The sequence below is a fragment of the Schistocerca nitens genome, chromosome 8 (assembly GCF_023898315.1).
Source record: "Schistocerca nitens isolate TAMUIC-IGC-003100 chromosome 8, iqSchNite1.1, whole genome shotgun sequence".
NCBI lineage: Eukaryota > Metazoa > Arthropoda > Insecta > Orthoptera > Acrididae > Schistocerca > Schistocerca nitens.
The window spans coordinates 301,929,065-301,957,021 of record NC_064621.1 but is presented as its reverse complement, the minus strand read 5'-3'; the positions used below and the strand labels follow the sequence as shown (position 1 = coordinate 301,957,021).

Genomic DNA, 27,957 nt, shown 5'->3' with positions numbered 1-27,957 from the left:
TGCTACAATGGCAGGTTATCAAGATTTAAGTGATTCTGAACGTGGTGTTACAGTCGGCTCACGAGCGATAGGACACAGCTTCTCCGCGGTAGCGATGAAGTGGGGATTTTCCCGTACGACCATTCCACGAGTGTGCCGTGAATATCGGGAATCCGGTAAAACATCAAATCTCCGACATCACTGTGGCCAGAAAAAGATTCTGCAAGAACCGGACCAACAACTGAGGAGACTCGTTTAACGTGACAGAAGTGCGACCCTCGTGCAATTGCTGCAGATTTCAATGCAGGGCCATCAACAAGTGTCAGCGTGCGAACCATTCAACGAAAAATCATTGATATGGGCGTTCGGAGCCGAAGGGCCACTCGTGTACTTTTGATAACTGCACGACACAAAGCTTTACGCCTCTCCTGGGCCCGTCAACTGGAAACATGTTGCCTGGTTGGACAAGTCTCGTTTCAAATTGCATAGAACGGATGGACGTCTACGGGTATGAAGACAACCTCATGAATCCATGGACCCTGCATGTCAGCAGGGGACTGTTCAAGCTGTTGGCGGCTCTGTAATTGTGTAGGGCGTGTGCAGTTGGAGGTATATGGGACCCTTGATAAGTCTACATACGACTCTGACACGTGACGCGTACGTAAGCGTCCTGTCTAATCACCTTCATCCATTCATGTCCATTGTGCGTTCCGATGGACTTGGGCTATTCCAACAGGACAATACGACACCCCACATGTCCAGAATTTCTAGAGAGTGGCTCCAGGAACACTATTCTGAGTTTAAACACTCCCGCTGGCAACTAAATTCCCCGGACACGAAATTATTGAGCATATCTGGGATGCCTTGCACGTTCTGTTCAGAAGAGATCTCCCCTCCCTCGTACTCTAACGGGTTTATGGAGAGCTCTGCAGGATTAATGCTGTCAGTTCCCTCTAGCACTACTTCAGACATTAGTCGAGTCCATACCACGTCGTGTTGTGACACTCCTGCTTTCTCGCGGGGCCCAACACGATATTAGACAGGTGTACCAGTTTCCTTGGCTCTTCACTGTATTTATCTAAAGCGCACTTGTGTCAAATAATGTGCTGTTTGCTTGTCCAGATTCCTTAGTCGACAGATCCCTTGGCCACCTTCCAGCCACTTATCATTAGCAGCGAGGAAGTAACATTTGGCTCCTCGGAACATAACGGTTGCCGACTCGCACCATAACACCATTCCTTAACAGAAAATCTGGAATTCTCTGCCACATACTTCTGGCCAGTAAATGTAGTAAGGTTAGCAGATGTGTCGCAGAAGTACGAGATGAGTAATTAGAGAGTAAGGCTTTGGGTCAATTCAGCAATCCCGATCGAATAGCTCAGCTGGAGGAGCAGAGTTCTCATCAGGGATAAAGCGGCGGGTTCCGCCTCAGTCCAAAGCGGTTATTAATCTTCACGAAAATTCTTTTGATAGTGAAGCTATACTAGTGTCCATATTATACAGGCAGGTCAGAAACAGTCTGAAAAACTTGCAAGGGTGTTGCAGGGTATATTGTGCTGAAAAATAATTGTTTATTACGACGTTGCGCAAGCAAAGCCAAGCGGCCCACCAGAGATGGTGTCGTCAAACGTGTTCTTCGTTTGGTTTTCTAAAATCGAACACGAGAGCGATACAAAAACTGGACATGAGACGGTGGTGAGGATCGAACCCGAGCCAAAGGCTGAACAGTCTCGTGCGCTTTCATCTATGTTATGAGAATAACTGACACTAATTGTATCTGACGGTCCGCTTGAATTTACGCACACAACGGCCCGATTCGCTAATTTTAGTGATAGTTAACTCGCAAACAGCGGAACGTATCGAATTCTTTTCTTAACAATTACGGTAATTCGCAGCACAGCCTACCCTGCAACACCCTCACAAGCTTTCCATACCGTTTCTCACCACCCAGTATATTACTAAAAGACTAACCAAGGGCAGGATTCTAGTTGCAGATTGCCTATCTAACGGCTTCCAGGGCATCAAAAATTTGTCTTTCAGTACTTCATATAACTATCGACCGAATTTTAAAATTGACGTATAATCTCATATTGAAGGTTTAACACTGTAAGACAGCTATTACAGCCTCTCGAAATCCATTCAACAACGAACACGAAGTAAATATTCCAGAATTCGAATCAAGAACAGCTCCCAACATGAGTAACTTTGAAGTAGATATCCTCGACAGTGAAGCGACTTAAATTACTGAATAAAAGCAAGTCTTCCGGTCCAGGTCGTATACCAGTTAGGTTCCTTTAAGGGCATGCTGATGCGATAGCTCCATACTTCACAATCATATGAAACCGCTCGCGCGACGAAAGATCCATCCGTAAAGTATGGAAAGTTGCACAAATCGCATCATTATGCAAGAAAGGCAATAGTAATAATCTACTAAATAACGGGCCCGTATATTTAACGTCGATATGCAGCAGTATTTTGGAGCATACAGGGTGATCAAAAATCAGTATAAATTTGAAAACTTAATAAACTGTAAACCACGGAATAATGTAGATAGAGAGGTACAAATTGACACACATGCTTGGAATGACATGGGGTTTTATTAGAACCACAAAAAAAAAAAAATTCACACAATGTCCGACAGATGACTGCGCCGATATGTTACAGAATCGCATCATCCCCAGCCTGGCTGATAAATACGTGCAGGAACGTACGATGTTTATGCTCCACCCCATATTGTTAAACGCGTGAAAGATCTCTTGCGCGCGTCGTTTGGTGATGATCGTGTGCTCAGCCGCCACTTTCGTCATGCTTGGCCAACCCAGGTTCCCAGACCTCAGTCCGTGCGATTATTGGCTTTGGGATTACCTGAAGTCGCAAGTGTATCGTTCAAAATGGCTCAAATGGCTCTGAGCGCTATTGGACTTAACATCTGAGGTCATCAGTCCCCTAGAACTTAGAACTACTTAAACCTAACTAACCTAAGGACATCACACACATCCATGCCCGAGGCAGGATTCGAACCTGCGACCGTAGCGATCGCGCGGTTCCAGACTGTAGCGCCTGGAGCCGCTCGGCCACTCCGGCCGGCTAAGTGTATCGTGATCGACCGACATCTCTAGGGATCCTGAAAGATAACATCCGACGCCAATTCCTCACCATAACTCGGGGCATGCTTTATAGTGCTGTTCACAACATTATTCCTCGACTACAGCTATTGTTGAAGAATGATGGTGGACATATTGAGCATTTCCTGTAAAGAACATCATCTTTGTTTTGTCTTACTTTGTTATGCTAATTATTGTTATTCTGATCAGATGAAGCGCCGTCTGTCGGACATTTTTTGAACTTTTTATTTTTTGGTTCTAATAAAACCCCATGTCATTCTAAGCGTGTCTGTCAATTTGTACCCCTCTATCTATATTATTCCGTGATTTATTCAGTTTTCAAATTTATACTGACTTTTTGATGACCCGGCATATTGTGTTTGAACACTATGAATTACCTCGAAGAAAACGGTCGATTGACACCAAGTCAATACGGATATAGAAAACATCGTTCTTGTGAAACACAAGTAGCTCTTTACCGTACAAAGTGTCGAGTGGTATCGACAACCGATTTGAAATTGATCCCGTATTTATAGATTTCCAGAAGGCTTTTTGTTGTGGATTGGCAGGAGACCAACCCACTAAATTTAGAGGAAGCCGAAAGGCACGCGTTTATGCTCACGCAGGCTGGCGTGAGGTCTGGAACAGGACAAGGAAATTAGAACTTAGAAAAACGGACGCAGATGGTGGAATACTTAACTTTAATCCATTAATGTTGAACGTAGCTCTTGACTGTACATTATTTACAATATCAATAGCAACTGATAATGGCGCCTTGCTAGGTCGTAGCAAATGACGTAGCTGAAGGCTATGCTAACTATCGTCTCGGCAAATGAGAGCGTATTTTGTCAGTGAACCATCGCTAGCAAAGTCGGTTGTACAACTGGGGCGATTGCTAGGAAGTCTCTCTAGACCTGCCGTGTGGCGGCGCTCGGTCTGCAATCTCTGATAGTGGCGAAACGCGGATCCGACGTATACTAACGGACCGCGGCCGATTTAAAGGCTACCACCTAGCAAGTGTGGTGTCTGGCGGTGACACCACACTTTTGACACCATACTTCACAAGTGGCTTAACGGCCTGTAATCAAATTCTGTGCTTACGGAATATCGTATCAGTTATGCAACTGGATTCGTGATTTCCTGTCAGAGAAGTCAGAGTTCGTAGTAACTGACGGATAATCATCGAGTAAAACAGAAGCGATTTCTAGCGTTCCCGAAGGTAGTGTCATAGGCCCTTGTTACGTAACCCCGTGCACTTTGATTTTATATACAGTTTGGTTGAATGTAAAAGAATGCTATTCATTTGCTTGGTAGTAATAAAATCATGGATTGAAATTTTATGATCTGTGGCTATAATACGGTTTATATTGCATAGCACTTTAAGTAAACCAATTGTTGATTATCGTTGCAAACACAAAAGATAAACTGCAGTTCTCACTACCGATTTCTGTAGTTGAAAGTTTAACTTAGTGCACTCTGACCTATTATGTGGGGATACGAACAACACTAATAGATTTCCTGCTGTGAATATATGATCGTTAATTTGCAAAACTATGTTCTCGTAACTCTGATCTGGCTTGTTAGAAATGAAACACTGTATCATTACTGCAACTGATTACGAAATTAAACATGTCTTTCTCTACTTTAGTCTCTGAAATGCACTGAAAATTACTCTTACTATACGCACAGAAGTTACAGTATGCAATGTTTGTCAACCATAAAAGTTGCAGTAGGTTTTTTTAATATTTAAACACTATTGATTGCCACGGATCACACGAGAGCATGAAACTAAAAATGAAAATGATTTTAATCTTATCAGACAGACCACATTTCAAGGCAGCAGTCCTTGATCTCATACAAGTAAAGTTTTAACTCTCTGATTAACGTAAATTATTTACGTCACTAATATGGTACTAACAGCTGCCCATGTCCATCTGAAAATGACATAATAAAAGTCGCAATTCTCCCCTGTGATCTCCGAGAAGCTGAAATAAATAATTTTAATGTACAATTACTTGCCCGCTTAGTTGCGGGAAAATGGCTTTCAATCAATTACAGTTTGAATTTGCCGCGGCAGCGGCTCCCGCGATCGTGACGCAGCACTGGGTCACAAAAAATGCTAAATTCGCTGAAAAGGGCTAAAAATGTGGGATGAAATACTGGGCAAGCGAGCTACAAATTATTACAAGTATTTTTAACAATTTCTATATTCAGAATTAACATAAAATTCAAAGTACACGCCTTTTTTATACATCAGTGCCCAACGGCGCCTTTCTCGATCAAAAAACAAGCGTTCGAGGGAGCATCACAGGCTCTTACAACATTCACGGCTACGAGAAGACAGCGAGAATAATGTCTAAGCCACCGCTATTTATGAGCAATTTAATATGCTAATATATTTATCATTGTCTGTGTCGGTTTCCATACTCGCCGACTACATACGTTATTTGCAAAATTGACAGACATAATATTATACAAACATAAAAAAGCAAAATGGTTATTTATTTTATACAGAATCCACATAATCGATAACTGTTCATACACCCTCCACTTTTCCTCATCTAAGTAATCGATTTAGGAGACAATCTGAGAAGCCGTCCTAGCTTGTTCACAGATGATGGTGTCGTTTATCGTCTAGTAAAGTCATCAGAAGATCGAAACTAATTTCAAAATGGTTTAGATAAGATATCTGCATGGTGCAAAACTTGGTAATTGACCCTAAATAATGAAAAGTGTGAAGCCATCCACATGAGTACTACACGGAATCCGTTAAACTTTGGTTACACGATAAATCAATCAAATCTAAAGGTCGTGAATTCAACTAAGTACTTAGGAATTGTAATTACGAACAATTGAAATTGGAAAGAACACATAGAAAATGTTGTGGGGAAAGCGAACCAAGGACTCCTACTTATTTGCAGAAGACTTAGAAGATGGAACAGATCTACTAAGGAGACTACCTACATTACGTTTGTCCGTCCTCTTGGAGTACTGCTACGCCGTATGGGATCTTAGCAGATAGGATTAACGAGGTACATCGACAGAGTTCAGTGAAGAGCAGCACGTTTTGTACCATCGAGAAATAGGGGAGAGAGTGTCACGGACGTGATACAGGACTTGAGGTGGAAATTATTAAAACAAAGACTTTTCTCGTTGCGGTGGGATCTTCTCACGAAATTTCAGCCACCAACTCTCTCCTCTGACTGCGAAAATATTTTTGTTGTCGCTGACCTACACAGCGAAAAATCATCATCATAATTAAATAAAATGAGAGAAGTGAGAGCTCGCACGGGAAGATATAGTGTTCTTTTTTTGCTCGCGCTGTTCAAGAGTGGAATAACAGAGAATTAGTGCGAAGGTGATTCGATGAATCCTCTGGCACGCACTTAGTGTGACTTGCAGACACCGTAACACACAGGGCGCAAATAACCAGATTTTATTCATCTAGTATTTGAAAATGAAAGCCCCATATCTTCAAACTCTCACGAAATATTTTTTCGCAGACACATTTCCACAAAATGTGAAATGAAAAAAGTTTTTCGCTTACTACGTTTTTGCTGTTCATACATTAAAACTGGCGGCATCAAGCATGACGCTTTAATTTGTTATTACTTAACTACTAACACTGTTCGCAACACATTTTGCAGACACTATCAACGTATACCACTGAATGTACCTGAAAATTATATAATTGTACGGCACATATATCAGGAGATATGACGTCGTAAACAATGACGTACGTGAAAAATTTGAACGGAGTGCAAATTACCCATACTACGCTTAACTAGTGTTTGATGACGAGAGAACTTTGCAACTTCCAACAAACTTTAAACAAAATTTCACGCCTTCTCTAGACTTTTTCTCGCTTACATGCTTAATATCAAATACTTAATTACATTAATTCAGTCGTACAGTAATAATTTACTACAGGAAATATACTTACCAAGAATACAGTGAAGTTGTAAGGTATTGGATCTTTTACTGCAGTTATTGGACGGTGTGTTTTTGTAAGAGCAGTACTCAATTTTAGTATCTAATAAAGCTGATACGTTCTCTCATGGTTGACTGTTGCCATTGCACGGTGTCGTAGTATTGGTAGAAGCTGATTCTTTAAGGAATCGAGGTTTTTGTCGTGTTTACTAATAGAAAAGGAGAATCTTTACTGATTTACTTTACTTTAATTAATCACTAACCGCTATTCTGCATCCTATGCTATCATCCGGTGACAACTGAATATCACAACAACTAATAAAATGGGATGTGACAGCTGTCGCCTGAGAGTCAAAAGCTGTTTAGTGAACAAGTAAATACGAATAATGGTTGCAGAATTTAGGCAAAGTGTTACTTTATAATACTATAATTATGCTCTGCTAAGCAGAGACGGAGAAAATAGTTAATTAACTTCTTCTTTAAGGGAATAATTTATAAAATAATCTGTTGTACAATAGCTAGAACTGGACGTAGACCTTATTGTACGAAGTGGAAAAGCTCAAAATGTTTGAAGTGTTTTTATAAAATGCTTGAAACTATAACTCAAATCGATTATAGCTGTTTAAATATTTCTATTGCATTTAAAGATATTTATTGTATACTACGATAATCACTTACATAATTTCACGGTTAATCGTTATTTCACACTCTGAGCAGTACGTCTGTTAAGCAGCACTCGTGCGTTTCAGAATGCTACAATCTGACTGGGCCATAATTTTCTTAAAATTTTTATATCGAGTGTGGTTATTTTATTTATGTACTTACTTTCGCTGGCAAGTATGTAGTTTTTAAGCCATCCCTTAATGTCATTCAAGTATCCCTTCTTAAGTTCTGCTTACAAACACTGAACACAGTATCTGAAATAGTGCTCCATACATCTCAAAAAGACGAATAATAATGGAAATAAAAATAATGATAACGGTGATTATAATGGATTTTATAATATGTCTAATTATAAGTCACATTAAAATAGCAAGAACTACATTATAATGACGCAGCAATTATATCCGCTAACGGCAATTGGGTACTAGCAATAGCCATGGCAACAATACGCAACTGCATTTAATTGATGACATAAACAGAGCAATACCGTCAAAGGAAATGCGAAACTGAAGAAAGAGGAATGGAGACTGAATAAAGCATGAAATAATGAGGAGTTTATAGAAGGAAGCAAGGGCGGGCTGGAATCAATAATGTGGGTCACAAAGGATAGATAATGTTATATTGGTGTACAAGAAGTCTGCTTGGATACATGGAGAGAGAATCTTCGTTGGTGATAACATCTTCCCGCAGTGCAATACCAGGCATCGTCCTATTGAAGCTGATTTTCCGTTCCCTTCGTCCGACCTTTAAAACTTACCTTCATTGCAGTGTAGTTTTGACTTGTACGTAGCTTACTGAGCTACTTGTTCTAGAAATGAAATGTAGATGAGTTAGACGTTATATTAACGCTATAATTTGATACAGGCAGAAATTTTATTTTTTAAAAGTATTCCTATCGTTGATGTTCGTGAAATATCTGTAGGGACAAAATCAGACTTGAGTCGACGTTTTAAGCGATGCTGAGAGCATTATTTTTGTGTGCCAGGTGGACGCATACCGCTTCTCCATATCGTGGCCCAGGGTTCTCCCCACTGGAGACGTCAACAACATCAATCCGGAGGGAATAGACTACTACAACAAGGTCATCGACGGCCTCATTGCCAACGGCATCACTCCAGTGGTAAGAGCAACCTCAATGATCCGGCTTCCGTTCCTTGACAACAAATGTGACGTCACACGGTGTTGTATACGTTTGTTGCAGGTGACGATGTTCCACTGGGACCTGCCACAGGCACTGCAGGACATCGGGGGGTGGCCCAACCCCAGGCTGGCGGACTACTTTGTCGAGTACGCCAGAGTGCTCTACGACAACTATGGCGACAGGGTAAGCGACAAGAGAGTGTTCTGGAGGTATACAAACACTACGCTTTGATACTCATATTCAAACTTATCTGGAGTTAATAATTGAAATGTAGCGGGAAAGGCATTTACATCAACAATTTTTTGTTCAAGGCTAGGAGTTCATAGATTAATAGAAATGATACTGTCTTGTCATAGAATAAACGAACAGTACGAAGAATGCAAGCTCCGAGCATTCGACTGAGAATAAGTAAAATATTTTCCAGTACATTACATAAGATCTTAAATAACTGGTCCACATAATCAGCAGTTATTCTGACGGCCATTATAGAAACGAGCCATGTGTATAGCTTTTTCTGTTGAGTTCCTATTCGCCTTATTCTTTCCTCGAGGTCACCACCCGCACTATCCGTCTCCAGGCAAGGCTGCTTTATTTGCTCACCTAATACTAATCCGATCTTTTGCCCTGTCTATTATCACTTCCCAGTAGTCGGTAGGTCAAACTCTAATACTCCTTTATTTGTCTTCATAAATTCCTTTACACAAAGTTGATGAGAGATGTGACGCGTTATCATAGGCATTCGCAAGGGGGAAGGCAAAGAGGAAGCAGATGCTCCCCCTCCCCCCCTATTCTACCACGAATCTGGTCTACAGAGATTTTGTTCATAACATAATTTTTATACACTACTAGAAGTGAGTGGAAAACCATTGACTCACTGTGATAGTTATTTCTTTGTATCATATATAAAACATAGTTTTTGTGCCATAAAACGTCTCGAAATTCACCAGCTTACTTTCTATCAAAAAAACTGAGAATTTTTGAGTCTCTCTCCTCTGTCTGGAAAGATTTCTGCGTACGCCATGCGTGTTGCCTTTAATGTTACGAGGAAGAGGAAGAAATGCACTTCAGTCCCCATAACGTCACTCTGATTCCATTGCTTCCTCTAAATCATTTCAGCCTGATGCCACAAAGGACGTTGATCGGCTCGGTTGTCGTTTCCTTTTCCCACCATAGTGCAGCTGAGATAAGTAGCTCCTCAATTGGCCTCACAAGAGCTGAACGTACCCCGCCCGCCAACAGCACTCGGCAGACCCTTACAGCGGCCCATCTAAGTGCTATCCGAGCCCGACAGCGCTTAGCTTCCTATTTATTTCATTCCTAAGTAACTTGTATTTCTGTATCCCTGGATTTCACTTCTTTTATCCATCAGCTGAAGTATTTCTTCTGTTACCCATCGTTTCTTCGCTGTTACCTTCTTTGTTCCCATGGTTTTCTTACCAGCTGAGATATCCTTTATCGCAGTATGTATACCCTCAAAGAACTACAAGCGTATCCCTTCATTCCTTAGTACTTACGTATCCCGCTTCTCTGCGCATTGATTCTTCCTCACTAATCTCTTAAATTTAAACCTATTCAACACCATTATTACATTGTGAGCTGAGTCTGTATCTGCTTGTGGGTACGCCTTATAATCCAGTATCTGATTTCGGAATCCCTGCCTGCCCAAAATGTAATCCAACTGAAATCTTCCCATATCTCCCGGCCTTTTTCAAGTATACCTCCTCCTCTTGTGATTCTTGAGCAGAGTATTCGCTATTACTAGCTGCAATTTATTACAGAACTCAGTCTATTTCCTCACTCATTCCTAGTACCAAGCCCATATTCTCCTACAATTTCCCCTAAAACTGCATTGCAATCTGCCGCGACTGTTAGAGTTTTATCACCCTCTACGTGCTGAATTACCAGTTGAATATCCTAATATACTTTCTCTATCTCTTCATCTTCGGCTTGCGACGTAGGCACGTATACTTGAACCATCGTCGTCAGTGTTGATTTTCTGTCGATTCTGATGAGAGCAACCCTATCACTAAACTGTTCACAGTAACTCACTCTCTGTCCTACCATCCTATTCATAACGAATCCTACTTCCGTTATGACATTTTCTATTGCTCTTGATATTGCCCTATACCCATTTGACCAGATATCCTTGCCTTATTTCCATTTCGCTTCACTGACCCCGACTATATCTAGAGTGAGTCACAATTTCCCTTTTCAGATTTTCTAATTTTCCTGCCACATTTAAACTTCTGACATTCCACGCCCCGGTTCGTAGAACTTTTCCTTTCGTTGGTTATTCGATCTTTTTCACATGACCAGCTCCCCCTTGGCAGCCCTCTGCCATAGATCCGAATGGGGGACTAGTCCGTAATGTTTTACCAAAGGAGAGCTCATCATGACACTTTCAGTTACAGATCATATGTCCTGTGGATACATAGTATATGTCTTTAATGCAGTGGTTTCCATTGCCTTCTGCTTCCTCATGCCATTGATCATTACTGACTCTTCTGCTTTTAGGGGCAGTTTCCCATCTCAAGGGCAAGTGTGTCCTGAACCTCTAAAGGCTCCGCCTCACTCTTTGACAAGGTCGTTGGCAGAGTTAGGACAACGTCTTACACCTAAGTCTTCGGCTGACATTGCTGATATTTTTCATTCAAAATTTAAGGGGTGGTGAGGTTCGAACCCGGGACCGTAACGTTCTGATTAGTAATCAAAGACGCTACCCCTTTTTTTAATTTTTTTGACGCTATCTTTTTTTTATTTTTTATATTATTTTTTTTCCTGTGCCTCTTCCACTTCAGGCGTTGGCTCCTAGCACACCTAATATCCCCAAAAACCTATCCATCCTACAAGCAAAAACAACACGGAAGTTCGCCACCACTTCAGGTACCGACCACGAACAAAAACGAAATATGTCTGTGATCGTTTTGGGAAAAAAAGAAAAGAAAAAAGAATAAAAGAAAGGGTACAATACTTTTATATTTTACTGATTTAACTTTTATCTTTTTTTATTTGTTTTACTTTCTTTGTTTAATCTTCTTCCGCGAATGTCCACAACAGCCATACGTTGGGATGTCTACGTCGTCTTCTCGTTCAGAAAGGGTTAGACACACTACAATTTCCATTGCTGTATCTCATCAGTCCATCATGTACTATATCGTCAATCTCTTCTCACAACCGGTACACTCCAGTGGTCTGGAAGGTGCGGAAACAACGACCCCATGTAATTCGCAAAGCGTGAACAATACGGCGCTTTGCGCCGCAAAAACCGTATAATTGCTCGTTAAATGGTGCCAGAATCTAACAACTCTGCAATACCCTCACTAAAAAAGTATGACAACGCAATACCTTTGACTCACACGGTGGCGTTACGACGAGTAGCAGGGTAGTAAGTAACGTCGGGATGGGTCAGTTCGGTGGGCTCTACGGACTGAGGTGTCCGTCGCAGCAACAATGCCAACATGCGACATGTGAGGAGCAAACAGTCGGCGGCCGTATTACAAACGAAACGACGCACGACGGTGTCGACAGTGGCGCATCTGGGCCGAGAGCTATTCAGCACCCCCAAACCACGGGTCATTTACCTCAAACATAGTGCTGCCATTTTAACTTTGTGTCATACTTAGTAGGATAATTCAATCTAACTCTTTTGTACAGTTTTTGGCGCGGAAATTGGTTTTTACTCAATAATTTTATAATAAACTGGAACTACATCCAAAAGTAGAACCTAGAACGTAAGTATTATGCATTAATAAGATTCCGAAAAAAGTGGTATAATTCAAAAGTAAAAGAAGTGACTCAACGAGAACCTCTACAGAACGTTTTTATAACCAATTGAACCTAATTCTTAAAATACAACTTTCTAAGTTTAATACTACACGCTTTTAAAATGTCGAACAAGAAAGGGATATTTGAAGAAACTGATTATCAGATTATTCTGAGACTCGAAACCTTGACATTGGTTTAGTTTTACCTAATCTAACCCAATTTGGTAACTACTTTTAAACATTTAATTTTACATAAGATTATAGTGCAGTCTCTTTGTTCACAGAATACGTTATCGATAGAGATTCTTAGTTCTTCATCGAACTCAACCGTAGGTATTTTAGTGGTTTAGTGATTAGATAGTATGGCACAGCTCTCAGCTAGAGATAGTAACACTTTAGGACTACTATGATGCTAAATCCTCGAGTAAATGTTATTACTTTTAGCTTAAATACTGTCTGGCCTTCCAAATTTAGGTTGTCCATTGTTTCCCTAAACTGATTAAGCAGCAGCACAGATGGTTGCTTTAAAATTACATGGTCGATTTCCTTCCCCGATTCGAGATTGTGCTTGGCCTGGAATTGACGGGATGTTCAGCCCTAATCCTCTGCGCTTTTTTTGCTGCATGGGGTATATCCTGCTTATTGCTGAGCCCAACGGAGCCTATCTTGACAGATGGCCTCCTGCTCTGCTGTATTATGACCTCACTATCGTCTACATATGACCATGTCTCAGAGTCTACCCGTATTATTGTATTTGCTATGGTGTCTCTCAGCTCCATTTATTCTGACAATATTAAACATTTATCACTCTAATATATAACTCGAGTGATTAGATCTGTAATGAAGTAAGTTATTGAAACGAAGGATACACCAACGACGTGATTTGTGAACAGGTGAAGTGGTGGCAGACGTTCAACGAGCCGGCCAGTTTCGTCTCAGGCTACTCTGGAGGCTACACGATCGCCCCAGGCATCAACTCGTCAGGTGTGGGAGACTACATGGCGGCGTACACCCTGCTCATGGCACACGCCGGCGCCTACCACCTATACGACGAGAAGTACCGAGAGACCCAGAAAGGTAAACACTCACCACCCACCACCATGGCTGGTGCTAGGGTTGGCGAGGCAGGGTATCCAATTTTGATGTAGGATCATTGGAGAACCGATATATGAAGTCCTGAAATCATTATAAGTAGGCGTGTTTGTTGGAATCGTAAGTCTCACTTAACACAAGACATATAGTGTGGGACCTCGACAGGTGATGTCTACTGGTTTTGGCAGGTAGAGTTCGTCCCATTTACATTATAAGACCCAAAGACTACGATTTGCCTTTAACAATCACTTCACATCCGCAGTACATTGCTTGTAAGTCACTTCATCCACAACTATATACACGCATGCATGTGATTTTACAATGCATAGGTGCGCGTACTCACTTCAGTATTAGCGTATTCCTATTCTATTCTTTTTGCCTGCGGAGCTATTGAAAAATCACTGTCTGTATGTCCCCATACGCTTCCCAACCTTCCTCTCACGATCGCTATAAACGATACTCCAGCATTGTTTCCCCATTCTATCTCGATAATCAATGTTATTGAATGTAATACTCTTACAGAGAATTTGTAAACTTATATCCTAGTAACAAATAGGGCTCTTTCTAAGACACAATTTCATTTTAATTTCTTTAGGATCCCCTCATATCTCACATTGAAACTCAAAAACACTTTCGTGAACTAGATAGTATGCACACATAAACCGACACCCGCTGATTTAGACGGCTACGTCACTAACTATACTATCTGATCAAAAGTATCTGGACACCTGTTCGAGGACATTGATATGAGCTGTGTCACCGCTTCGCCATTATGACGGTTTGAACTCTACTGGTGACATTTTCTAGAGAGGTAGTTGAATTTCTGAAGATAAAGCCGAAACCAGATACTGCAGGGATGTTGCACGCTGGGATCTGGTGCATAGTCACCGTGATAACTCATCCCAGATTCATTCCGTTGGATTTAAGTCGTGATTCTGGGTAGGCCACTTCATTTCAGAAATGTTACTGTCCACGAACCACTGCCTAACAGATGCTGTTTTATGAAAGGACGCATTATCATGCTGATGCAAACAACCATAGTCTCCGAAGTGTTCCTCTACTTTACGTAATACACAATTCTCCAAAATATGTTCATATCCTTCCGCGTTTAGCGTTTCTTAAGAGCAATAAGAGAACCACAGTCTACCCGCGGAAAACATCTGATACCACAACGCTCACTCCTCTGTTCTTCGTTGTTGGCACTATACTTGCTGACAGATAACGTTGCCAGGCAGTCCCTAAACTCAAACCCTTCCATCGGATTGCCACATTGTATAGTGTGATTCATAGCTCCATATCACTCGCTTCCGGTCATCCACTGTGAAGTGGCGTTGCCCTTTAGGCTACCTCATGCATCACTTACCACTGACTATCGAAATGTGTGCTTTGTGACGAGTTACTTGACTAAGGTACTCCATTTTTTTCAGCTCCCTATGCAGAGAGGTTATGCTAACTGGACTAAAGGTAACATTTTGGAGCTCTCGAGTGACTCCATCTAAATGATACCTCCTATGAAATTAAGCAGAGATTAATACTAAACAACAGAGCCTATTTTGCCCTAACAAGACTTCTATCCTCAAGGCTCCTGATTCGTACCACGAAATTAACTATGTATAAATCACTTATACGACCAGTGCTTACATATGCCTCTGAAGCCTGGACATTAACAACTAAAGATATTGAAACACTGGATGCATTTTAAAGAAAGGTACTTAGACGAATTATCGGCATAATCTGTGAAAGAGGAAGATGGTGGAGGAGATACAACCATGAGTCGTATACCATATACAAAAACCAACCCATCAGAAGGATAGTGAAATCATCCAGACAGAGGTGAGCGGGACATGTGGCTTGCATGAATGATACAGAAGTACCAAAAAGAATATTGCAAGGAAAGCCAGGAGGGCAGAGAGGACGTGGTCCACCAAGAGCCAGATGGGAAGATGTAGTAATCGAAGATCTTAAGAAGATAGGCTATAAAAACTGGGGAGCATTGGCAAAGGACCCAGAGAAATGGAAGGAAATTGTCGAAGAGGCCAAGGCTCATCATCAGCTATAGAGCCAAGAAAGAAGAAGAGTGACTCCTTCCGCTGATTTCATGCGATTTTTTTAGTTACCTTCTGCTATGCTCGGCGTCCCTTTACGTCAGTACGAGAGGTCTGCCTGGTCTTGGTTTCAGTGAGTTTGTTCCTTCGTGAATCCGCTTCACAATGACAATACTAACAGTCCACTTGGGTAGCTTTATAAAGGTTGAACTGTCCCTGACGGATCTGTAGCTCATGTGACATCCAGTGACTAGCCAATGTCTGAAATCACTGAGTTCTTCTGCCCTACCTATTCTGCTGTTAGCCGGCAAGGGTGGCTGAGCGGTTCTAGGCGCTACAGTCTGGAACCGTGCGACCGCTCCGGTCGCAGGTTCGAATCCTGCCACGGGCATGGATGTGTGTGATGTCCTTAGGTTAGTTAGTTTTAAGTAGTTCTAAGTTCTAGGGGACTGATGACCTCAGATGTTAAGTCCCGTAGTGCTCAGAGCCATTTTATTCTGCTGTTACTGCTTCACTGCTCTGAACACAGTACTCCTCGACTCCTCTTATCCTGATGGATCCATCTCTCATGACGTCTAGCAGTCATTCCACATTACATGGGGATAACCAGATACTTTTAATCAGACAGTATACGAATCAGCCGATCGAGATAGGTGCAAACGCAGTTAACGTATGTACTGCACCATCCATAAAGAATACTGCACGTTTGGAAATCTGCGTCATTAGTTCTAATTTTGTATACTGTGCCGGTCTCAGTATCTATATAACAATGGCGCTACTTCTTCCACTAATCACTGTTTCAGTGCAAATTTATTATGCCTTTGCAAGTGATTATGCCAGTCTTCAGGGAGTTACTTCTTCTGTTTAGAGATGCATTATGATGTTAGCAAAGTATAGCGTACCGAAAACCTGTGACGAAAGGCATTAAGGATAACATCTGCAATGTGTGGCAATTCACAAACAGTAAATACTAAAATGGGGAATGGAAAACAAGTATTTGGAATGGGCTGGTAATTATTGGTTTGTCCACAATTAGAATTATTTTTCCTGAGCATGAGCTCTTCTATAAACAGTTAGAGTCTCACAATAGCAAAAAGAAAGAAAGCAATGAAGTTTACCAGGGTAATTAAGAATGTCCCAGTACTATCACACTGGCATTTTTCCGTTTGATTTTCCAAATACGCAAGAATTATATGTATTTTTCTTGCAAACTTACCGAATTAACTTTCATCTGACATATAGCACGCGTAAATTTCACAAAATCTTTTCCCAAACGCCACACTGTTCAATTCGTCTTCAATTCCATAAGATACATATTGAGTACAGCCCACCATTTATAATGCATGCTCTGTGACGATAGGTCGAGTTTTGCTGAAAAACAAGCAGCTGAGCAGAGAATTCACATAACAATTACTGTTACAGATGGTGACAAGTATTGTTTTCTATGCAGCGACAGAATTCAAAAATATTTACCCCGGAGTTTCTGAATGACTCTGAAACCATCTTCGACTTCCTCTGGATAAATCGTGGGAATATGTTATTCATTTATTTCAGTTAGTTTTGCCACCCTATTTCTGGTTTTGGAGCCACACAAATTTGCAGTCGTAGAAACTGTAAGGTATGGAAACAATGCTTTCTGTTTACTTTACTTTAAATGGTTGTCCACTTGTTAGTGTCTCATGTATCATTACTCTCAGCTATCGTACAGTGTGTGTAACTGACATGCATATATCTTGTTACAGGGAAGGTCGGCATCACAATTAACAATATGTGGTACGAACCTGCCACCGACTCTGCAGCGGACATAGAGGCAGCAGAACGCAAGATGCAATTCTACGTAAGTACCAGGAGATCTTATAACCTTTATTCACAACAGCATTACTATACGGTATTACAAGAAGAATGTTTAGCTCACTTAGAGAGAGATGGAAGGCTCTCGTTAACTCGATACACCATTACACCACGTAACTATAGAGCCACTCAAAGTTAATTGGTAGCTAAATCTGAATAACTGTTACTTAAGCCTGTCTTTCATTCAATATGGGACAATGCTCTGAGGGATAAGAAAAAAAATTGTTATCAGGAACAATAAAGACAAACTGCTACCCAATGAATGACTTTGTCAACATTGTTTACAGGACTTATACCCATAACTTAACATCCATCATAAACCTAAATACGAGTTTTGTGAATGTTTGTACCCATACAATAATGCTAGATTCTACATATCCTTAAAATATTGCGATTTTTCGTTTCCATTTAAAAACGACATCTACATTTTTTGAACCTGATTCGTTATCTTGGACACAAAACATAGGATCCGTCGAACTGAATGCAGTTACTTATCGACATTGCTGTTCTCACAATTTCAAACGACAGCAACGTTAAGGTTTCCAAGTTTGTAAAATAACTTATCGCTGTTGGGAGGATCCGAAAATTGAAACAAAAGAATGAAAATAGTCGGGTTCAACACCTCATCAACAAAGAAGCCATTAGACTCAACGTAGAGATTCGGAAAGGAGACACGTAGTATAGGAAATCGGAAGAGTCGCTTTCAATTGATCCTTCCCAGCATTTTCCTTAGTCAACTTAGGTAAATCATGGAAAATCTATATCTGAATGGAAAATATAATTTGCGTGTATAAAGATAAATGGCTAGACGGGACTTTGAACCATCGTCCTGTGGAACTCGAGTAGTCTTAACCACTACACCACCACGACTGAATGTATCTAACAATTTTAGAAATTTATAGAGACAAGTCGTTCATATACGAAGCAAATGTTTGATACAGTGGCATCAAATCGGGGTTTAGAAGTGCCTAAACCAACAATAATTCACATGTTCTCATAATGTCGTGTATTAAATGTGGCGCAAATGTTGCCAATGATGAAAGTAAACCTCGGGCAATGCTACAAATCAATCTGTTACCACAAACTTTATTTCGTTCTGACATTTGTTGGCTTCGCCTACTGATAACTAAATTGTCACTTTGAAGCCTCACTTAGGTATCTAGCTCCGCTACAGGAGAGTCTGTCACCATAACTATATACTTCCAGTCTGGCCTGTACAGTCACCCAATTTTCACGGCCGAGGGAGACTGGCCTGAGGTGGTGAAGCAGAGAGTGGCGGCAAACAGTAAGGCTGCGGGCTACCCCAGGTCTCGACTCGTGGAGCTCACGCCAGAGGAGGTGGAGTATATCAAGGGTGAGTAAACAACACCAGCCACAGCATCGTCTGGCCTGTTGGACTTTTCCAGCTTGAATACCATCCGTTGTAAAGGTTTTTTTAATTAAGTCTTGGTTTCACATGAACGCTGTGCGAAAACTACAAGATATATCAAAGGACTGAGCATCTCTCCAAGTTTCGATCCGTTAACATGCCGTGGCGTAGTTGCACAGCGCATCACTGGGGGAGGGGGGAAAAGCGTGCCAGAAGATGGCGAATAATGGAGCGATGTGAGCGTTTTTGGTGTTCCTGAATTCGCCAAATGTGAGTCAGTATTGATGGTTCAGCGACAATTTCGAACAAAATATCAGGAGAAGGTTCCAACAGACATACGAAACCATTGGTAGTACCACACATTCCGAGGACTACCTGTTCATATGGTGCGAGGAAAACAGGTTGCCGGCCGGTGTGGCCGTGCGGTTCTAGGCGCTTCAGTCTGGAACCGCGTGACCGCTACGGTCGCAGGTTCGAATCCTGCCTCCGGCATGGATGTGTGTGAAGTCCTTAGGTTAGTTAGGTTTAAGTAATTCTAAGTTCTGGGGGACTGATGACCACAGATGTTACGGCCCATAGTGCTCAGAGCCATTTGAAAACAGGCTGACAGGGATCGTCGGCTGATAAAGTGGAGTGCGAGAGGGAGTACACTGTCTCAATGGTCACAAACATCTGCATGTAAAACCAATACTGGCTCCAGTTGTTACAGGCATTGACTACTTTGGAAAATAAGCTTCGTTCTGAATGTTGTATCGACTTGGAGTGGCTACTGAAGGAAGATGGGTTTTCACTGAAGTTGGTACTTAGTGACAAAGTCACGTTCCATGTGTCTGGAAAAGTGAATTGTCATAACGTGCATGTTTTCGGTACAGACTATCCACACGAGTGTGTGGAACACATTTGTGGTTTGGATAAAGTTAACTTCTTTTGTGTCATGTCCTCTTAAAATTTTTTGGAGAAAATTGTAACTGGTTTCATGTGCCTGTACACGCTGCAGCAATGGCTAGTGGCATACTTATGGCAAGACAGTGGAGACTTCATTTTGCAACAAGATTTGCTCCACCACACTTTCTTTCGATGTGCTTGATTACCTTAATGTCAAATTACCACAGCGTTTTTGTTTCTGTGAGTATCAACACGACTCTTCTATTCTTCAGAGGCCCGCACGGTCACCTGACTTAAATCCATGCGTTTCTTCTTGCGTGGTTATCTAAAAGATCGTGTGTTCCTGCCTCCACTGCCACAGAATTTGGAAGAGTTTCAAGGAGGGCTAATTATGGCAGATACTACCTGTGACGTGTTTGGAAGTGTGTGGCAAGAGTGTGCGTATTTTAATTCGTACGCACATCTTAAACGTTACCCAGTTTCAGCACTTTTATTAATGTAAGTTAAAAACTCCACTGATATTGATTTATTTCTGTTTCCCTCGCAGCTGTCTTCTGAAACCTCAGAGGTACTTATAAATAAGCCTGTACTAAAGCCATGCACAAATAACATCCTCATAGCTAAGAGCTGAAGTGTCTGTAGCGTCATAGATGACCATCATACTTGCTTCAAACAGAAAAGTCATTCAGGAAGGAGCAGTACTTTGAAAACATGGTACCTTTTTTCTTTATTTTGGTTAGTTCATTCCACTATTTAAATTGTTTTCTGGTGCCAGACTCTCCTCAGATTTTAGGATTTTGAATGAGGTACTGCTATCTGACGAAACTCGTACTAGCCTAAAGTCATGCTATTCTTCGCAAAATATCAAACTGGAAACTAGGCTAAAATGCTGAGAATTTTATAGTTTCGGATCACACGAAGCAACACAAAGTAGTATTGTTTAACTACGCTGTTAATGAGTTACGACTAGACTATCGTACAAATTCCAGAAAATGACAACATGGGAAAATATACTCAGTGGACAAAAAAATTACTCGCCCTACATAAATCATTACTAGCATCAATTAATAGCGCTTAAGTCCCGCTGGAGACTTTATAACTGCCGAAATTCGTTAGGAAGTGAGCTTACAAGTCTGTGCAGATATAACGCGTCCAAGTTAAGCCCTTGCTGAGGATCTGCCTGCGCAATTCCACCAAATTGCAGGATGCTGATACCAGTGTCTTTTCCGCTGTTCCAACATGTCTCGCATATTTTCTCTGGAGTTCAAGTCGGTTGATTTCTCAGGCCAATCGAGATGCAATAGGGTAGGCGAGTGTCCAGAAATCCGGTCACATATTCTTCCAGCCCGGAGAACTTTGCTGTTGTCTTTATGTACCTGTGTGAGCAAAGGTCCCTTGCGAGGTGACAGATTCGAAATGTTCACTGAATCCAATTCCTCTCTCAATGTTCTCTCGCTAAAAGTTGTGAATGGACCTTCATTCACTGCCTGCGACAATTCCTGTCCGGTTAAGTAGCGATTTTGATTCAGAAGGCTTGAAACGAGTCTCTCGTCCTTCTCATCTACATCTACATCTTACTCCGCATGCAACCTAACGGTGTGTGGCGGAGAGTATTTCTGGTGCCGCCAACTGATCCTCCTTTCCACGTTCCACTCGCGAATAGCGCGTGGGAAGAATGACTGTCGGTAAGCCTCTGTGTTAGCTCTAGTTTCACGAATTTTCTCGTCGTGGTCATTTCGTGAGATGTTTGTGGTGGGAAGTAATATGTTGTCCGACTCTTCCTAGAAAGTGCTCTCTAGAAATTTTAATAGTAAACCTCTCCGAGACGCACAACGCCTCTCTTGTAACGTCTGCCGTTGGAACTTGTTGAGTATCTCTGTAAGGTCCTCGAGCCGACTAAACGAACCTGTGACGATGCGTGCCGCTCTTTGTTGAATCGTCTCCATCTCTTTTATCAGTCCTGCCTCGTTATGATGAACAATACTAGACAATCGGTCGAACAAGCGCCTTATAAGCCATCTCATTCCTGGGTGAGTTATAGTTCCTCAAGAATCTTCCAATGAATCGCAGTCTGGCATCTGCTTTTTCTTCTATTTGTTTTATGTGGCCATTCCACTTAAGATGGCTCTGGGTAGTTACTCCAAAATATTTTAGGCCTGTTTCACACTGGGACACTGGTGACAGTCGCCAGTGCTGGTCATCGGTGACTGTGGTGAACACTCCTGGATCGCTGGTGTCCGACACCACAGGTATTGCCAACTGATTAGTTAGTGAAATGGACTTGTAGGCGTAGCAACTAAATTTCGCTAGCCTTTTATGATCCGAAAAGTAAGGTATTCAATTTCAGAACATACAACTTACCAATTATGGTTTTCTCATACAAGCTTGTCTCATTGAAATCAGGCACAAAATTCTTTATAATTTCTTGCCACGCATTCGTTTTCATCACTTTGTTGCTATAGTAATCCTTTTCACATCCCAAATAGGAGGACGACTTTCTACTTCACTTACAAAATCTTCCGTGTTAATCAAATCTAAACTCGTGGCTACAATGTGTACAGTATAATGTACAATGAAAGTTTCGCGTCACTGTCTCAGAAATGACTGCCTATCGGTTGGCAAATCTGCAGCTCTCTCTCTGTGATCTGTGTTCCAGTGTGAACACTCCAACTCAAAGTAATGCATGTTTGGTGGTCACTGATGTAAACACAGTGACTTTGTCCGTCACATGTGGCGATGGTGAGTCACTGCTGTGTCACAGTACCTCGGTGAGGCAGTGTAGTGTGCCGGTGTGAATGTTCCAGTTCAAACGAATGTATCTCTGTCGGTGACCGTCGCTGGTGACCATCACCAGTGTCCCAGTGTGAAACAGGCCTTACAGTCGACACTGTTTCCAGCAATCTGTCATCTATAGCGTTGTTATACAGTTGCGGATTTTTTTTTCTGTGTATTTGCAGTATGTTCAGGGTCATTGCTAAGGTGTCTATTACGGATTTATCGATCCCATAGCTTCTCTTTGTTGGTATTTAATACAGGTCCAGCTTGAAGATGCCACAACTTCGTCTCCAAAAGTCCATCTCCATTGCAAGCAACTTGTTTCTCTGACGCTTATATTATATTAACCACGTTTCTCCTCCTTACGCAGCGATGTTTATCACAACGGAATATTATGTCACCAGTGTGACCCTTTTCGTTATTCCAAAAGACTGACTTCAGTTGTCATCTGGTCTTCCTGCTCTGCCCCTATTTATCATATATGTACTCGTCACTTCTTCCCTCTGATGATATCATAATCCCCAGACTCTTACATCCTCTGATCTTGCTGGCTCTAGCCTCCGTATCCTCTATGGCACTGATGCCAACTTCCAGATGCTCAATTTTTCTCGTGCTTACTGTCAGGCCCCATCTTTCATACTCCTCTTTTAACTCCCGAAGTATGTACTTAGCATCATCCTGGTCACCTACTACAATGACTCGTCATCGGCAAAGAGAAGTGTATATAAGATTTCATCCCTTACACGGACTCCCATGTCCTCACATACGTTCCTCCAGGTAAGAAGGGCTTTTTCCACATGGGCAAAAAATAGCGTCATGCTGTAGTACACCATTGGCGTAGACCTTTTGCAACTAAAACTCTGGTTACACTGAATGTCCTGCTTTGAACGGCACAAACATCATTCATATATAACTGCTCTGATGTAAACAGTTGACAAGCCACTATTCTTCGTACTTGCCCACAGATTGTTTTGTGGTAGCTATCATACATTTGAAAATGGTTTCACAGTGAAAACAGCACAGTAATTAAAACAATAATAATAATAATAATAATAATAATGGGCTTTTTCAGCCAACTTAATATCAACCAGAGGGGTACACGGTTCTCTCTCAGACATTTTATGGTGGCAATTGACGCAGGCGATACTCGGTATTACGCTTTTCCATCGATATGAGAAAAATCTGTTGCTTTTGCGACTTACGTACTATTTACTGTGGCCTGTATGTTATATTGTTAAAGAAACAAGGTTATACATTTGTAAAAAGGCTCTGTCAACTTGACAGTGGACTGTCTTATTTCAGGCACGTCTGACTTCTACGGACTGAACCACTACACGGCCAACCCAGTATCAGACGGCTCCAGCGGCTACGACCCCTCCATGGAATTTGACGCGGGCGTCGTTATCGGGGAATACACGGACGCACCGCAGGCGGCATCCACCTGGCTCAGGGTTCGTAGTCTCTATGTTCACTGAATCACTCATACTTGTCCGTCTTCTGTACTGCGTATGTGTTCTATGAGACATTTGGTGAAAGTGAATGAGAGCGCTGGAAGGGAGTCGGCTTAGAACAGCGAAGTGCCGTGATCGGATAACACAATTCCCACAAATTTATTCCTCAACTGAGGCCATGTTTGGTAGCGCGACTTCTCTTACGAAGAAACTCTCTTTACATTTGCTGGTCTGCTTACTACATCCTACTTGATTCGTTCATCATGCGGTATTCGTCTTCCAAGGTAGCAAAATTCCTTCGATTTGTCTACTATGTGTCACAAAAAATTTGAAATTGAGTTTAATTCAAGTTTCGTTTCTTTCACCGGTATTTATGCTATAAGATGTATTTTTTCTTGTTTTTTGCAATCCTCGGTGAAACTCGAAATGACACAGTTCCTAAATTGGCTGAAAAACGCGTAAATTCTTCACCAGTTTTTCACATTTACGTTGAACTGTTCACAGTCTGTCCGATAATACCTTTACCGTTTGTCATAAATGAGTCCTAATTCTCTACAACGTTCACTAAACATTTTGGTTCCTGTGCTACAGTCCCGTCACTAATAGATGATCGACTTGTACGGCAAATAATAGCGTGACCTGAATAATTATTTCAAACTGTAATAACTATAGATTGAACTGTAGCAATACCAAATCATTTCCCATAAAATGCGTTACCAAAGGGGAGATAGGATACTTTATGCCCATCCCCAAAAAAAGTTAAAAAAAATAAAATTCGATAATTGTTGATGGCTTATATTAACCACATATTTTTAAAGAAGTACTGATATGTTTTGTCAGGTCCAGAACCAGAAAATATCTTTTAGCGCACCAGTGCTGTACTCTTAAAATATCAATGCATTTTCAGTAACGTGTATTACCAGGCTCTAGTTACTTTATGACCGCCACAAAAAAAAAATTAAAGAATGCAAATTTCTTTAATTGTTGTAGACTTTTACTCACAACATACTTTTTAAAGAAATACTAATATGTAAGTAAGGTCCTGAACCTGGAAATACTGGAATGACATTCATTGTGGAAAGTGACATCTACTACTTAAGACTTAAATTCCTGGGATAAGTTTAACTGAAAAATTAAAACATTTGAGGGATCTCATAGGAGTATTCATTAAAAACAAAAAATATTTTCCTTTGTATAAATTAGTTGACTAGATTACAATATTTTCAAAGAGTGAAGATAAAGCAACACCCCCCCCCCCCCCCCCTCATGGTACTGCAGGGGTAAATACTTCTACAGACATGTTACAAACACTTCAGCAACAGTTTGGGGTTCCTCGAGTCGGTATTACACACTTTGTTCCATGCGGTTAAATGGTTCTGCAAGAGGCATATTTTTTGGCTGCAAATTCCAGTCCTGTGTCACAGACCCATGCTGATTCTTCAATAGCTTCAGCATTTACACCTTCATCAACAATAGAAACTGAAACATCTGTACATGCATTTTTGCGTCATTGCCAGTACATTTAGTAACTCAACTAATTGATACGTTATTCTTACAGAGCACTCCTTGGGCCTTCCGTAAGCTGTTCAACTGGCTCGCACAGCACTACCCTGGCTACCCAATCTTCGTCATGGAGAACGGCTGGTCTGACACTGGAGAACTTGAGGACCAGGGCCGAATAGACTATTATGCAGTAAGTATTCTGTCCAGTTCTTTTGATTCAATCAACATTATCAGAAACTTATCCAGTACACACTCTAAGACAAAGAAAAGATGCACCATGAAGGATTTTGCAGAATAGGATGGAAATTGATAGATGGGATTTACGTGTACACACAAACACACTACTACAATTTCAGAAAAAATTGGATAATTTACTCCAGAGAAAGAGCTTCACAAATTGAGCAAGTCAGTAACGCATTGGTCCACCTCTGGCTCTTTTGTGAGCACTTATTCGGCTTGGCATTGATTGGCAGAATTGCTGGATGTCCTCTTGCCAGACACTGCACCAGATTCTGGCAAGTTGGCATGTTAGACTGTCAAAATCCCAATCTGGTTGCAGGGTCCTACCCATAATGCTCCAAATGTTCTCAAATGGGGAGAGATCCAGTGACCTTTTTGGCCAAGGTAGGGTTTGGCTAGAATGAAAACAACCAGTATAAACTCTCACAAAGTGCAGGTGGGCATAATTTTGCTTAAATGTAAACTCAGGATGGTTTTCCACGAAAGGCAGCAAAATACTGTTGTGCTGTAAGGGTTCCGTGGATGACAGCCCACGGGTTTCTGCTATGAAAAGATATCTCGCGCCAGATCACCAGTCCTGATTATTGGGCTGTATGGTGGGGAACAGTCAGGTTGGTAAGGTATTGCTTTCTGGGGTGTCTCTGGCTTCGAATATCACTTAATTGAGTAGAATTCTCATCAGTGATGAGTATTGCTTCAATCTGAGCCCCAATGACCAGTGGGAGCGCATCTGGAGACACCTCGAACAGCAGTCGGGTACGAGCCTCACTGTTTACGAAACTGTTACACACCATTACATTATTTTGTCAGTGGTTTTGTCATCCTTATGACTAAGGGAATGTCATAGTTTCTCTTTCTGAAAATAAAGCTTTCTTCTGTTCACAGTCCTACTTGGCTGCTATGCTCAAGGCCATCAATGAAGATGGTGTTGACGTCATCGGCTACACGGCTTGGAGTCTCCTGGATAACTTCGAGTGGGGCACAGGATTCACGTAAGTAAACATAAACAATTGCATTCTATTGTCATCAAACATTATGGACAGTTCTTCAGACTATGTGGCCTCTTAGGATCACAATCAGATGGCACAGTAACACTTTTTACAATAATAGTGCATGCAAAATGTCATTTTGTGTACAAACATGTTACATGCATTTTTGTTATTATACCAAAACATTTCTCCCACCTTCAGCACTTACCTGTAATCTACTGCCACCCATTATCATAAAATAATAGATCTTGTGTATTTTTTGTGAAATATTTAACTTGATAATTACAAACATACTGTAGTTAGATCCATAAAAATGCCTTCACTTCATATGCAGACTGTTCAGATATTGTACTTCTCCGTTGTTTCAGGACCAGATTTGGACTTCATCATGTGGATTTCAATGATCCGGATCGTACAAGGACACCCAAGGCATCCAGCAAGTTTCTTGGTCAAATCTTCAAAACAAAAACCCTTCCTGCTGAATACCTAAACTAATTTCCAAGAAGTTTTGGACAGTCGAAACAGTAAAAATAATGCATTAATAAAGCACTTAATGTTTGTTTCGTGTATTGTGATCTCCCATCATCTGTCTTCTACTCTCTGTAAAACAGTGAAAATATGTGTAGATTTTCCCATTTTAGGATCCAATATATAAGTTGCCCTACCAATCAGTTTAACTTCAAACATTTTTATAAACATTTAGGTGCAATAGTAAAGTTCATCAAAAGGAAATCTTCACTGTCTGCTTTGTATCCTGCCAGATGACTGAAGCACGCTTCTTCTAAGAGGATTTCTGCCACAACCATTGTCTTTAACTACTTTTTATATATACAACATCGAATCATCGTGTCTTGTATCCATTCACAATGTCACTACATATGAAACACAAGCTTGGATTTAGGAGACTGTGTAAGGAAACTGGCCGTATCTTTAGCAAAGGAGCCATCCTGAAATTCTTCTTAACCCACCCAAGGAAAACATAAATCTGAATTCCAATACGGAGTTTTGATCCCAGGCCACATCCAAACTAGTCCTTCTACCAACACACCATCTTGCAGTTATCAAGTCAACTTCAAGACTTCCACTCTTGTAAGCACCAAAGAAACAAATAACAAGATTCTTTCCTTCAGTCATGTAACTGTATTAGTAATTGGTGTTAAACCTTCACTGATAAAC

The 27,957-nt window shown here is 41.2% G+C and overlaps 1 protein-coding gene across 1 annotated transcript in view; it reads left to right on the top strand.

Annotated features, from left to right (window-relative positions):
- Positions 1-27,276, top strand: part of LOC126199533 (myrosinase 1-like) — a 35,570-nt gene extending 8,294 nt beyond the window's left edge. Inside the window, exons 3-11 of the mRNA XM_049936453.1 lie at positions 8,662-8,796; positions 8,878-9,000; positions 13,475-13,658; positions 17,461-17,555; positions 18,776-18,923; positions 23,901-24,049; positions 25,608-25,742; positions 26,678-26,784; positions 27,150-27,276. Of these exons, the coding sequence (XP_049792410.1) occupies positions 8,662-8,796; positions 8,878-9,000; positions 13,475-13,658; positions 17,461-17,555; positions 18,776-18,923; positions 23,901-24,049; positions 25,608-25,742; positions 26,678-26,784; positions 27,150-27,276 (1,203 nt within the window). The remainder of the gene's footprint in view (positions 1-8,661; positions 8,797-8,877; positions 9,001-13,474; positions 13,659-17,460; positions 17,556-18,775; positions 18,924-23,900; positions 24,050-25,607; positions 25,743-26,677; positions 26,785-27,149) is intronic.
- The last annotated feature ends 681 nt before the right edge of the window (positions 27,277-27,957 follow it).